At 31.8% G+C, this 12777-nt stretch overlaps 2 protein-coding genes across 2 annotated transcripts; one reads left to right on the top strand and one right to left on the bottom strand.

Annotated features, from left to right (window-relative positions):
- The first annotated feature begins 1620 nt into the window (after positions 1–1620).
- LOC132060571 (ABC transporter G family member 1-like) lies at positions 1621–10122 on the top strand. The gene is made up of 9 exons (XM_059453572.1): positions 1621–1931; positions 3465–3544; positions 5628–6092; positions 6761–6844; positions 6950–7075; positions 7498–7692; positions 8141–8227; positions 8365–8623; positions 9539–10122. Exons 1-9 carry the CDS (start codon positions 1655–1657, stop codon positions 9925–9927), a joined length of 1962 nt encoding a protein of 653 aa, XP_059309555.1. The 5' UTR covers positions 1621–1654; the 3' UTR covers positions 9928–10122.
- A 1438-nt stretch (positions 10123–11560) lies between these two features.
- Positions 11561–12380, bottom strand: LOC132060594 (F-box/kelch-repeat protein At3g23880-like). The gene is made up of 3 exons (XM_059453589.1): positions 12334–12380; positions 11819–12242; positions 11561–11728 (listed from the first exon to the last, which is right to left on the bottom strand). The coding sequence occupies exons 1-3, from the start codon at positions 12378–12380 to the stop codon at positions 11561–11563; spliced, it is 639 nt and encodes a 212-aa protein (XP_059309572.1).
- Between the last annotated feature and the right edge of the window lie 397 nt (positions 12381–12777).

Raw genomic sequence — 12777 nt, 5'->3', positions numbered from 1 at the left:
AATAAGTTAAAAACGGCTTATAAGCTGGTTTGACCAACTTATAAGCCAATCCAAACGGCCTCTAAGTTGTATTTTTTCTTATAGACATAAAAACCCCACAAGTTATGAAAACCATCAAAACTTCCCAATTCTTATACAATCTTACCAAATGAGCATGTCATAGTTCATAAGAAAATTAATACTCTACTAGAAGGCCTTTGTAAAAATTATAACATCAATTGATCAAACTTTACTTCAATAAAAATGAAAAATTAAACATGACTTGTAGTGTAACTACTCTTTAATATAATCCTTCCACGTGCTGGTAAGAGTAAATTTGTTATAAATATACTACCAACTTATAGATCTTTTAATATTTGATATAAATGATTGATAAATATGATTAGTAAATATATTTACCAACTTATGAATCTGTTTTTACAAAATATAAATTTATGGGTCAACTTTAATATTTAGAAAGTTTGAAATCATGATTTGGAATTTCAAATCATGCCTTTTTGGATGATTTGGGATTTCATCTCATGAGATGAAATCATGAGATGGAAATCCAAACGCTGATTCATCTCATGTCTAAACGCCTACTTAATATTTTCTTTTCTGATGGTATCCCTCTTTAGTCACTAGCCAAGTTTAGTTATTTTAAGTCGAAATGAAGGCATATATATAAGTTTTATACCAAGGTGGTTATTTTTAGGTTAACCACCTTTACGTGCAGTCAAAACTCAAACATACAAGGATCCTAATATTATATTGCTGAGTATGACTATATTTAGACTTAATTAGCCGGAATACATAATTCCCAGCCAACAAGTGGTGTTATTGTTGTTACTTTCTTTTTTACTTTTTCATTGTTATCTATTATTGCTATTGTTGTTGATCTTGTTATTAATTTTAGTGTTATTGTCGACGTTGTTTTCTTTAACTTTTGGTAATCGCGCATCCAAAAGGTTGTACCAGGCCAATTTCATTTCTTGATTTACTCAAACAAAGTAATTAAGAGAGGTTTTTCCAATCTATGCTGATTATTTATTTCATTGTTTCTTAAAATTAATCATATTGAGCTTAAAGCGGTTGTTTAATGCACATAAACTAAAAATGAAGAGAGATTGTGGCTAACTAAATGCCGGTAAAAAACTCATCTGCATCATGTGTTTCAGCCAAACAAATAGATTATAATATGTGATTATACATACTTCTATCATTTAGCCATGGTTAATTAATACATATTCTTACTATATTAAGTCATTTAAATATAGTAACAGTAAACACCCACTATAAAGAAATCTAGACACTATCAGATCACCTAAAAGATATCCATAAGTAAGTCTCCTTACAGTGTGAAATTTGTAATCTTGAAAATAAAAATGGTTACCTATTATAACAAGTAAAGATAACCTAATGGTGTAACATTCTTTTTTTTGTTTACACTTACATAGCTTAAATCCATTGTATAAACACCTAGATTTTGCATATTTTAAGGATATCATTAAATATCTTAGCCGTAATTAAGTTCCTCCCTTCTCTAACTACTATTCCCCTTTTTTGGTTTTCTTCCCTACCTCTCAACCTCCACACAAGGGATCACCAAAATATTATATATATGCACACTACACACATACACTTATAGTACCAACAAATAGAAAGATCTTATACCATGGATTCTCATATTGAGGTTCCTAATAACCAATCCAAAAAGAAAGAAAGTGATCCATTGATGGCCACAAAGATTAATTCTTTTAAAGGAGATGATGTTGAAGATCATGATGGTATTTACTTAACATGGAAGGATTTGTGGGTGACAGTCCCAGATAAGAAAGTGGGAAGAAGGCCAATACTTGAAGGGATCAGTGGATATGCTCAACCTGGTGAAGTTTTGGCTATTATGGGACCTTCTGGTTGTGGCAAATCTACTCTTCTTGATGCATTGGCAGGTAATTAACTTTGTTTCTTTACTCTTTTCTCTTTTGGAATCCGATATTTGAAATTTACTGACTTGATTAATCTAAATTCACGTCTAATATGTCCGTTAAGAATGTAAAACACTCTTTACTAAAAGTTCTCCATTTTCAGGGGTTAAGCTAGCTCGTTGAATACTCTTATCGTAAAATTATAATTCTGTCAATTTTTTTGTTATATATAAAATATTAAATTCCCTTAATATTTGAAAAGATTTTAATCATTTAGTGCGACATTGAAGAAGTTTCTAATATGACATTCTAATATATATTTTTGAATGTTATATTATGAATTCTTGATTCCGCTAGCTAGCTAGGTGGACAATTCCCACAAAAGTTTTCTCATTACCAATATGCTCGAGATATGGCCTAGTAAAATTGAGCATTCCTTATTACCAAACAAAAAAAAAAAAAAAAAAAAAAATGAGTATTACTTATATAGTTAAACTTTTAACAGAGAATATTGAAAAGCTTCTGTAGAACGATCAGTTTTCCTGTTAGACATTTAAAGAAAATGTTATAAAAGGCTTTGTTCTTTACTTATTTTTTCATTTAGGAGAAAATTATTGACTCGAAGAATTTGAATTCATGTCGAATTTATGACCATTAAAGGAATAAACCGTTCTTTACTACGAGGTGTTCTCTATTCTCAAAAGCGAAACTCTGTGAAGGCAAGAGGGTTTAGCTGAATATTTGTTGCCAAAAAATTACTCCCTCCGTTCACTTTTACTTGTTCACTTTGAACTTTTCACGCTGTTTAAGAAATAATAAATGAAGTGCATAATTTACCAATGTTCCCATATTAATTAGTGCATATTTTTATTTGATTTGAAAAATGATTTGAAGTGTAATTAATACCATGGGTAAAACAGGAAAAAATAAATTGTCTTTTCTTGATATCTAAAAGTGACAAAAAGTAAAATCTATTTTTGGAAAGCTGGACAAGTAAAAGTGAACGGAGAGAGTATATTGTATACAAATTAGGCAAAAATAAAATTTTATTGTTGAATTTCCTTGATATAAGAAGAGATTTTGGGTATAGTGACAAAAGAGGTTCAAAAATCATAATGAATCATGTGTTATAATAGATGAGTTTTTTCTTTAGTCTTTTATTCAGACATCTTTCAAATCTTATTCTAAAAAGAGTATGAGAAATAATATTTGGTGAGCTCAGTCCAACAAACTGATGATTCTATGGTTGGTGACCAAGCTGTCTCACTTTAAGCTATGGTTGGTGTACTATAGTATAAAATCAGTTGATAGATTTTCCTAGTACACATGATAATTATATATTATTTTGGTGGGTGATATCATTTCCGGAAATTATACTAATTACAGTATACAAGTCAACTTATCTTAAATAGGTAGGTTAGCGACTTATGCCCTCAGTTAATTAGTCATTATTATAAACAAGACAGTGATTTGATTGTTAAATAAGAAGGTAAATGCTTTAATTTATGGCATTATCATATTATGACGAATATATTTGTGATAAATGAAAATTTGCAGGAAGATTAGCTTCCAACACAAGACAAAGTGGAGATATACTCGTCAATGGCCGTAAGCAAACACTAGCTTTTGGAACTTCGGTACGAAAATTATATTGGCTCATCGTTTTTATCAGGTTATTAATTATTTTTAATAATTATCTTATAAGGAACTTAATTGCGTAATTATTTGTTTACACGTCGATGGATGTATAAAATTAAAGTTAAATTTTCTTTTCACGGATTTAAGTTATACTATACTTTTACGGTATAAAGATCTTTAGTTGCAATATTGGAGTAATTTAACCAGTTATAGGTTATAACAGGTTACTTCTAAGTTCTAACCATTTAATCTAGATTATCAATTAAAACAATTGGGATAGTTGCATTTTTGATTCCTCATTATTAATAATTCTAATTTTGATCCTTGTAATAATTGGTTAAAATATTAAACCTTCAATGAACTAAAATACATGTTTTTTGTCAATTTATATATAAAAATATGTACTCCAATTAGGGGTGTACAAAGACCAAGTTTGGCTCCCGACCGAGACCGACTAAAACCGCACCAAACCGATAAACCGAGAAAAAACCCGTGTGACCGGTAACGGTAAAATTTTGGTTTGACTTTGAGTGTTGAAAAAAAAAAACCAACCATAAATTGGTTTGGTTTTAAAAACTTAAAAAAGTCAAACCGAACCAAACCAACCCGACATTATATGTATTCAATTTTTAAAATATTTTATACATAAAAATATTTATTTGTAATGTAATTTATAAATATTTTCTTAAATTTTTTTTGTACTTTTTTTTAATGTTTATTATCATATTATTCAAGCTTGAACTTGGAATTTTGAATGTCAATGTTTTATATCCTATGGATGTTAATAACTCAAATAAAGTCCAAACCAAAACCAACTCAACACTAATGCTAACAAAAGAAATTCAATTTACCACTAGGAATGATAATAATGTTGGATATCTATTCTTTAATTTTGTATACCCAAGGACTCATTAAGTTTACAGAGTGAAAAATACATAACTTAAGTTTTTTTTCTTTGTTATGTAATTTGTACTTATTAGCTGTACTTATTTTAGCATAACTTAGTATTTTTAGATTATGGTCATTTTCTTTATATTATTAATTAGCAATATTTATGTTAACCGATTTTATTATCTTTTGTTGAATATTTTAATACAATGTCATCACTCTTCTCACATTTTGTGTTATTTTCTTAAGAAACACCTTAATTATAGTTGTATCTTACTAGGACTAAAGAAATATTTGAAGTAAAAGTATATATGTTTTGCATCAAAACTATTCCGGAAAAAAAAATCCGAAAAACCCGAGAAACCGAATAACCCGAGAAAACCCGAGGTTGAAAAACCCGAATTTCATTGGTTTGGTTTGGCGTATAAATTTAAAAACCCAACGCAATTGGTTTGGTTTGGTTTTTAAAAAATCCGAACCAACCCGGTCCATGTACACCCCTAACTCCAATAGTTAGATTATTTTTAGAGCTATATCCTCAACTATTGAGTAATAATATAAATTTAACATAATGGACCGACAATCGAGCCAGTTTAGCAATTAATCATAAATCAGAAACATACCTGAAATCAATCCGTGTAATCCCACAAAGTAGATATCTCCTATCGAATGATACTGGGGAGGAAGAGAATATTTACAATATGTGTACGCAAAACTTACCTCTACCTTGGGAGTAGAGAGGTTATTTCCGAAAGAAACCCTCTCCTCCACCCTCCCCCCCCACCGCCCCTCCAATAGTAAAAAGCATGACAAAATAATATAAATTTAACATAATGGATCAAATAAGAATTGTGTAATCAAAGTAAAGAAGAGAGCCATGACAAAATACTATAGATAAGCATTATGAAGAAAAGTAACAGTAACTTAGTGAATTTGTTAAATTTGAGAAGATCCACAGTGACAGGAACCAAAAAGTGCACATATTTATTAATCAACTGAATGTCAAAAGTGTTTAATTAAAAATAACAAGGACCAAAATCATAATTAACTGACATTTGAGGGACCAAAACTGCTAATTTCCCAAAGTTATTATACAGAATTACATGCAATTATCTTTTCAAAGACCCGAATGTGATATTGTAAATAATTTTTTACGCCATCCGTGTACAAAATTAAAAACTCTTTTTTTCACAGGCTTATGTGACTCAAGATGACACACTAATGACAACTTTAACAGTAAAAGAAACAGTATACTATTCAGCTCAATTGCAACTCCCTCAATCAATGCCATTGCATGAGAAAAAAGAAAGAGCAGAAGCAACAATAAAAGAAATGGGATTACAAGAAGCAATGAACACGAGAATTGGTGGATGGAGTTCAAAAGGACTAAGTGGTGGACAAAAAAGAAGAGTTAGTATTTGTATTGAGATTTTAACAAGACCAAAACTCTTGTTTCTTGATGAACCTACTAGTGGTTTGGATAGTGCAGCATCTTATCATGTGATGAATAGAATTATCAAGATTGCACAAGAAGATATGAGGACAATTGTGGCATCTATTCATCAACCAAGTAGTGAAGTTTTTGAGCTATTTGACAACCTTTGCCTTCTATCTTATGGTAAAACCATTTATTTTGGTTCTAGTTCCAAAGCAAACGAGGTATGTACAGTTAGATAACTTTAATCTTCGATATGTTTGGTACGACGGAAGTCATTTTTCATCGAGAAGTCATTTTATGGTATTTAGTTATCGAAAAATGATTTTCCATCAAAAAGGGACAAATGACTTTCTTCACTTACGGTCGGGGAAGCTAGTTATTTTCCTTTCAGCTATCTTAACTTTTAATTTTTCATTACTTGCTACTTATAACAGTAAAGTTGTCTCCGTGTGGGTCATGATTCGAGCCATAGAACCAATCATTGATGCCTAACATCACTGTAGGCTGCCTACATTGTACCCCTTGAAATGCATCCTTTCTACGGATCCTGCGTGACCGGTCACCCTTATTTTTCACTCAAAGGTTTCATCTAAATAATCTCAGATTTTCTACTATATTATATTATATTATATTATATTATATTATATTATATTATATTATTATTATTATTATTATTATTATTAATAATAATAATAATAATCTTTAGCATACATTTTCTCAGAAAAATATTTTTAATTCACCAAGCAAACGTTGAAAAAAAAAAAAATTCAAGCAAAAAATTCTCATGGAAAATAACTTTTGTCGTGCCAAACATATTGTTCAATCATACACTAATTGTATAATATTGAAGGATTTACTAATGGATCTTCATCTCTTATGTTTGCTCTAGTTTTTTGCTGTCAATGGATTTCCTTGCCCATATATGAGGAACCCTTCTGATCACTATCTTAGAACTATTAACAAGGACTTTGATGTAAGTTAGACATACCTACCTACAAGCAATTATGCAGTTTTAGTTGAATTAGTACAATTATTATGTCATAAACTTTGAAATATAATATTGTTTTTATTTATTTAGGACATTGAGGAAGGATTTGGCAAAAAGATAAGCTCAGGAAAAGCAATTGACACTCTTGCCATGTCATATGAATCCTCTGAAGCTTGCCTCAATGTCCGCCAAAGGGTAGTCATCATATATCAAAAGGTAAAAATGTCCTCAATATTCCTCTTTACAATTAAGGTTTAACTCAAAAAAATTCGGATTTAACTTATATGCAATGTTAGTATAAAAAGTTTTAGAAAAATTTATCTAAAGAGTCGTTCATTCATTCAATTGCTTAAACAAAAAAATAGTTGGTGGATGTATAACATATGTATAATCCATGTATAACATATCTTAATCTATGTATAACGAATATAAAGTAAATATCATTGAATCTGATTGGTTATTTGTGTAAAGATCCCAAAATTTTACACTATCAGTACTTAAATTTCAAGTTACTAGTTCCGCTTTTTATAAATATTACATAGTTGTCCTTCTAGGAAATCTGACATTTTATATTTTATCGGTATGTAAAAGTTAAATTCAATTGTTAGTTAAGTTGTTTTCATGTGTCTATGTAGTAGAATGGACGGTTGCTCGAAAATAAGGGGAGCCAAGCGGGTTTCATCACACAGTGCCGGGTCCTCACTCAAAGATCTTTCGTCAATATGTATCGTGATTTAGGCTATTACTGGCTTCGATTTCTCATATATCTCGCACTGTGCTTGTGCATTGGCACTGTCTTCCATGAAATTGGCTCTGATTATGGATCCATTCAGGTAGAAATTATGAATTTAAATTATATACACAGTATAAATTTTTAATGCTATTAGTATATTTTAATCGTCTACAACAAGTTATTTACTTTATTTTTTAGGTTATCAATTAAACTCGTTATGAATAGGTAACTATTGTTGGCATGTCAAGGTTAGAGTAAAAAAAATTATGCATTGTAGTGCAAGGAAGTTAAGCTCAGATATTGTATTGAAAATATCATTTTTTTATACTATTTGTGTAATTTAATCTGTTATAACAGGTTGCTTATCTTATTCTCTAAGAACTTAATACATTTATTATGGACCTATATTTATTTTTAAAGTGAATGGTAATGTAAAATTATTTTCTCTTGTCAGTGTATTACAAAAGTAAAGATCAGATTATTATGTAAATGACCAGAAGATGCACCTTTAATTTTTCTGAGATTTAAATGTTTTCTCCCCTTTGCAGGCTAAAAGTTCAATGCTTGTATTTGTGGTTGGCTTCTTGACATTCATGGCAATTGGTGGATTCCCTTCCTTTGTGGAGGAAATGAAAGTAATGTTCTTTTGTCATCTTGTCCACCTTCTTATAGTTTTTTATACTTTGAGATTTAAATTATATATGTCGATAACGTGATGTTTTAAACATCTTATAGTCATTCAAGACTTGATTGTATAAATATTTTTTTCCAGCTTTTCACGCGAGAAAGGCTAAATGGGCACTATGGTGTGGCGGCATTTGTCATTGGCAATACATTTTCTTCAACTCCTTTCTTGTTATTGATCTCCTTGGTACCTGGAGCAGTGGCTTATTATCTTGCTGATGTTCAAAAAGGGATCGATCGTTTTGCCTATTTTTTCCTAATGCTGTTCGCTTGCATGATGCTAGTCGAGAGCCTAATGATGATCGTTGCAAGTATTGTCCCTGACTTCCTCATGGGAATCATCACAGGTAAAAGTGACAAATGAGCGGATTGAGTCAAACTTAACAAGTCAAAAAGTTACTACTTATTAGAAAATTGCTAATTTCCGACAGACATTGCATAAGAAGTTGGCTTGTCGGTGAAGGATTTCCAATAGAAAATTCATCGAAAATGTTATCGACGAGCCAAATTTTAACGGATTCCCTCGAGGAATTTCCTCAGGAAATTAGTGATTTTTTGATAATGAGTATCATTAATAAACGGGTTTGATATGATATAATCCGCTCAAAGCTTACTTGGGCAGGCCATAGGGATTGAGTCCAGTTGAGATAATTAGTAATAGCGTGGGCTAGTTAAATTTTAGCCAATTGAAAAATATTCAATGTGGTGTATTTCAAATTCCATAAGTTGAAATTTGAAATCCCATGAGCACCATTTTCCAATTATGGAGGCTGAAAAGTGGAGTAACTAGAAAATAACTTGTCATTATCCAATCTGTGCAATATGATCCAATCTCCTCTTTTTTTTTTTCTCTCTTTGGAAAAAAATGAAAGCTAATATGTTTCTCTTAAGTTCCAAATTTACATAGTTTTTTATTTCCTAATTTGTTTTTGTATGTGTGGGTTTGGTTTGCATCTTCACTCTATTAGATATACTATATTGACTCGTTTCAACTCACCAACAGTTCTTTGGATCATTTTGGGTACTGAGTCAAGTCAATAAACAGGTCATAACCTATGTTGTTCGGATATATTCTTAAAAAATGTTGTTGCACCGATATATGTTCATTCCTCCAAATATAATGAATCTTTAAGGACCCAATATGGGTGCAGCAACATTTTTCAAAAGTCCGAAAGAACATAACTCATAACTAACCCGTTTAAACTTGAACCGATTAGGTTTATTACTAAAACATGAGTTGATTTTGCCACGTCTAATCACAGGTGCTGGAATTCAAGGAGTAATGATGCTTAATGGAGGCTTTTTCCGTTTGCCAAAGGATCTTCCAATGCCAATGTGGAAATTTCCAGTGTACTATTTAGCCTTCCACAAATACGCAATTCAAGGGTTTTACAAAAACGAGTATGAAACTTTTACATATCTCACTGATGGAGGACTGGCTGTGATTGTTACTCGAGATGAAATATTGAAAGATATTTTTCAAGTAGAGTTGAAATATTCTAAGTGGGGAGATCTTGCTATTGTTTTGGGGATGGTGATTTTATATAGGTTGATATTTCTTAGTATTATAAAGGGTAAAGAAAAGTTTAGGCCTGTGGTAAGAGGTTTTAAAGCACGTTCTTGGAGGCACAAATATTGTTGTAACACATAAAATATTTTCTGTTTAGTGATTAAATTTTGAGAGTCTGACTAATTTATTTTCTGCTTGCTTCTATTGTATGGTGGGATTAATGTAGGAGTAGTAGTACTCTACGTAAAGTTCAAATATGAAATGGTTTACTTTCTTTGATCTGTAACTTACGTCATGTTGGCTTAAATTCGTTCCTCTTTGTATAATGTGTTATTGTTCCCTCTGTATTAGAGTTTCTAGATGCTAATTGTGATATTAGTCATAATTATAACGATGTTGTGCACTGATAATGTACAAATTTCTTATATCATCGAGTAATATTGACTCACAAATAAGTTTTTATAACAAATCTGATACAGTCACCTGAAAAACAGAGTAATAATCTATCATAACCGGTAAATTCTCATCAATAGTGTAAAATTTATTTACACTGTAATTAAATCCTTCATTTCGCTAAAACTCAATTGGCACATAGATAAGTACCTTTTAAGAATTTGTTTCTGTTGATTTCGTGTTCAGCCTATTACGTTCTTGATAGACGCAACCATACTTGCAAAATAAATTCTTATGATACCATTGCTCTTAAACCCAAAGCACAATCATCTATGGAACTGCTACAGTAGAAAGCTCTAATCGGTGAATTTTGAATCAATTACTTCAGAATATGGTGCTTGTCGGTTCGTTTTGTTTATTATCGATACGGCTTATTGACTTTCGGTTTGTAAACGTGCTAAACCAATAACAAACCAATAAGATATTTGCTATCGGTTTTCTGTTTATCGGTTAGCAATTCTTTCAATTTTCGGTATAGCCAATAAGAAAATGCTACTCTAATTTTTTTCTCCTTTCTCTTATTTTAATTTGTTCATATACACTCGACTTATTCAGTTATTTTCATATCCATTTGGTACACACCCTGTTCACTGTTCATGCATAATAGAGCACAACTCTCCTCTTTTCAATTACGAAAAGTCATACTATGAACTAATGAAAAGCCAACTAAGCAATTTTTTTCCTTTTGTCAACGAGGATGAGAAAGAATGTATCAAATAGGTGCTGTTGATATCTTATCTTAATGACTTAATGTTGTTAATCAAACCTGGGACAGAATCTTCAAAGTCAAACCAACAAGAAGTAAATTGTAAGTAACACCTTGATCTCACCTTATTAATGTCCATCTGCTTTTGAGTACGTATTATTTAATTAAATAATTTGCGGGTTTAGCCCCACTTAAGTGGAATAATTGAGGTGTGTACAAGCTTCCTGTTATAAAAAAAAAAAAAAAAAAAAAAAAAAAAACCAGTTGAAACTGCTACAGTAAAAAGTTCTAATCAGCGAGTTTTGAATTAATTACTAGGGAAGATCAATTATCAATCAAAGCTAGGAGCAGTTGCACTTAACTACAGTTAAAAAAATAAAAAATGCATTACTCGTAGCAGTTAGTATATACGATTAGACAAGAAAGAAATAGGTAAAAGAGGGGGTTCCAGTCACTTCTTTCATAGCAAAGAAATGGCTCATGTCACTTAACATGAATTAAGAAAGCTGATAGTTCTGGTGAATACATCTCGAAAGCGAAAATGGATAGATAAACTTGTCAACACAAGTTCTCATTCACACACAAGCAAATACTAAGTAAGTAATTTAGGAGAGATCAAGCTTTCTGTATACGCAAATCCTTCCTGAGAGGGATAGGCATCACCATAACCTTGAGGCCATGATCCAAATGGTCCTTTGGATGTCCTAAATACAGAACCATAACGAAACCGAAGTCCGCAGCACAGTAGCACTTCACCATTCCCAAACCTATATATCGGCCTGACTGGATAAATACTAGTTTCTCGTATTGTAAACAACTCAGTCCAAGATTCTTTGACACCATAGTCTTTCATGACCCATAACTTAAAAGTACCCTCCCCATGAGGATTATGAGTAGAATGAAAGCAAAGCATCCTCCCAATACTGAAATGACAAGCCGGTCACTCATGGAGTTGGATACATAGCACATTCGCTCTAGCAAGGGAATCTCTCCGTACACCTCATTTGAAACACCAAATGACACCACAGTAAAACCACTATCTGACATAGCAATACATTCTGACAAACCAAGCCATTGGAATGCTCCGTGTACAAATGCCAAAGAAACCATACGAGGTTCCATATGAGGCGACACAAACAGATTTCCAGTTGGATGATTACCAATATTTCTCCAAGAACCACTTTTCAGCGTAAAAATTTCATAGGGTACTTTGTCACCATGGGGAGAATTCCCATCAATCTTAAGGATCTTATAGTCATCACTAGTTGCGTCATATCCGAATCCATAAGTACAATCTCTGCACGAAATCTCATGATGGGAAAGTACTGTTGATTCTCTTGTGGAGGGGTTCCACAGCAAAAGGTGTTCATGAGGCCCCTCAAAAATACTGAGAAGAAACAGCCCATCGCAACAACAACGCAAACTGCAGCCCCATGGTTTGCAGTTTAACGGGAAATCAAGTTTTTGTACTGTTGGGAATAAGATAAGCCCGCAAAAATAATATTCACGGTATTAGTGATAAACGTATGAACACTAATTTATGGTTAAATTAGCAAGAATAAAATGCAAAGAATAATGACACCAAAATTTTACGTGGAAACCCTTCGAATAAAAGGGAAAAACCACGGCCAAGAGGTGCAAATGATATCACTATAGCAAGGAATTTTACATCAGGTAGTAACGAGTATAAATACTCCTAAGACCACTACACCCACAAAAGAAAACACTCTTTTGATTTTTCCCACCTTACTACAATATCACTCACACTCTATTTTTCTTCACGCAGACATTTTCTTACACCTATGGTATACCTCTACTTTGCTCTCACTCGA

This window comes from Lycium ferocissimum, chromosome 6 (assembly GCF_029784015.1).
Source record: "Lycium ferocissimum isolate CSIRO_LF1 chromosome 6, AGI_CSIRO_Lferr_CH_V1, whole genome shotgun sequence".
Lineage (NCBI taxonomy): Eukaryota > Viridiplantae > Streptophyta > Magnoliopsida > Solanales > Solanaceae > Lycium > Lycium ferocissimum.
The sequence above is the reverse complement of the archived record's forward strand: the minus strand, read 5'-3'. Positions and strand labels throughout refer to the sequence as shown.

Excerpts from the sequence above, each read along its gene's own strand:
- LOC132060571 (XM_059453572.1), top strand. The coding sequence starts at position 1,655 with ATGGATTCTCATATTGAGGTTCCTAATAACCAATCCAAAAAGAAAGAA. Across the intron at positions 3,545-5,627 it reads CACTAGCTTTTGGAACTTCG|GCTTATGTGACTCAAGATGA; the intron begins GTACGAAAATTA and ends TTTTTTTCACAG. Across the intron at positions 6,093-6,760 it reads CTAGTTCCAAAGCAAACGAG|TTTTTTGCTGTCAATGGATT; the intron begins GTATGTACAGTT and ends TGTTTGCTCTAG.
- LOC132060594 (XM_059453589.1), bottom strand. The coding sequence starts at position 12,380 with ATGGGGCTGCAGTTTGCGTTGTTGTTGCGATGGGCTGTTTCTTCTCA. Across the intron at positions 12,243-12,333 it reads CGATGGGCTGTTTCTTCTCA|AGATTGTACTTATGGATTCG; the intron begins GTATTTTTGAGG and ends GATTTCGTGCAG. Across the intron at positions 11,729-11,818 it reads TCATAATCCTCATGGGGAGG|TCAGGCCGATATATAGGTTT; the intron begins GTACTTTTAAGT and ends GTATTTATCCAG.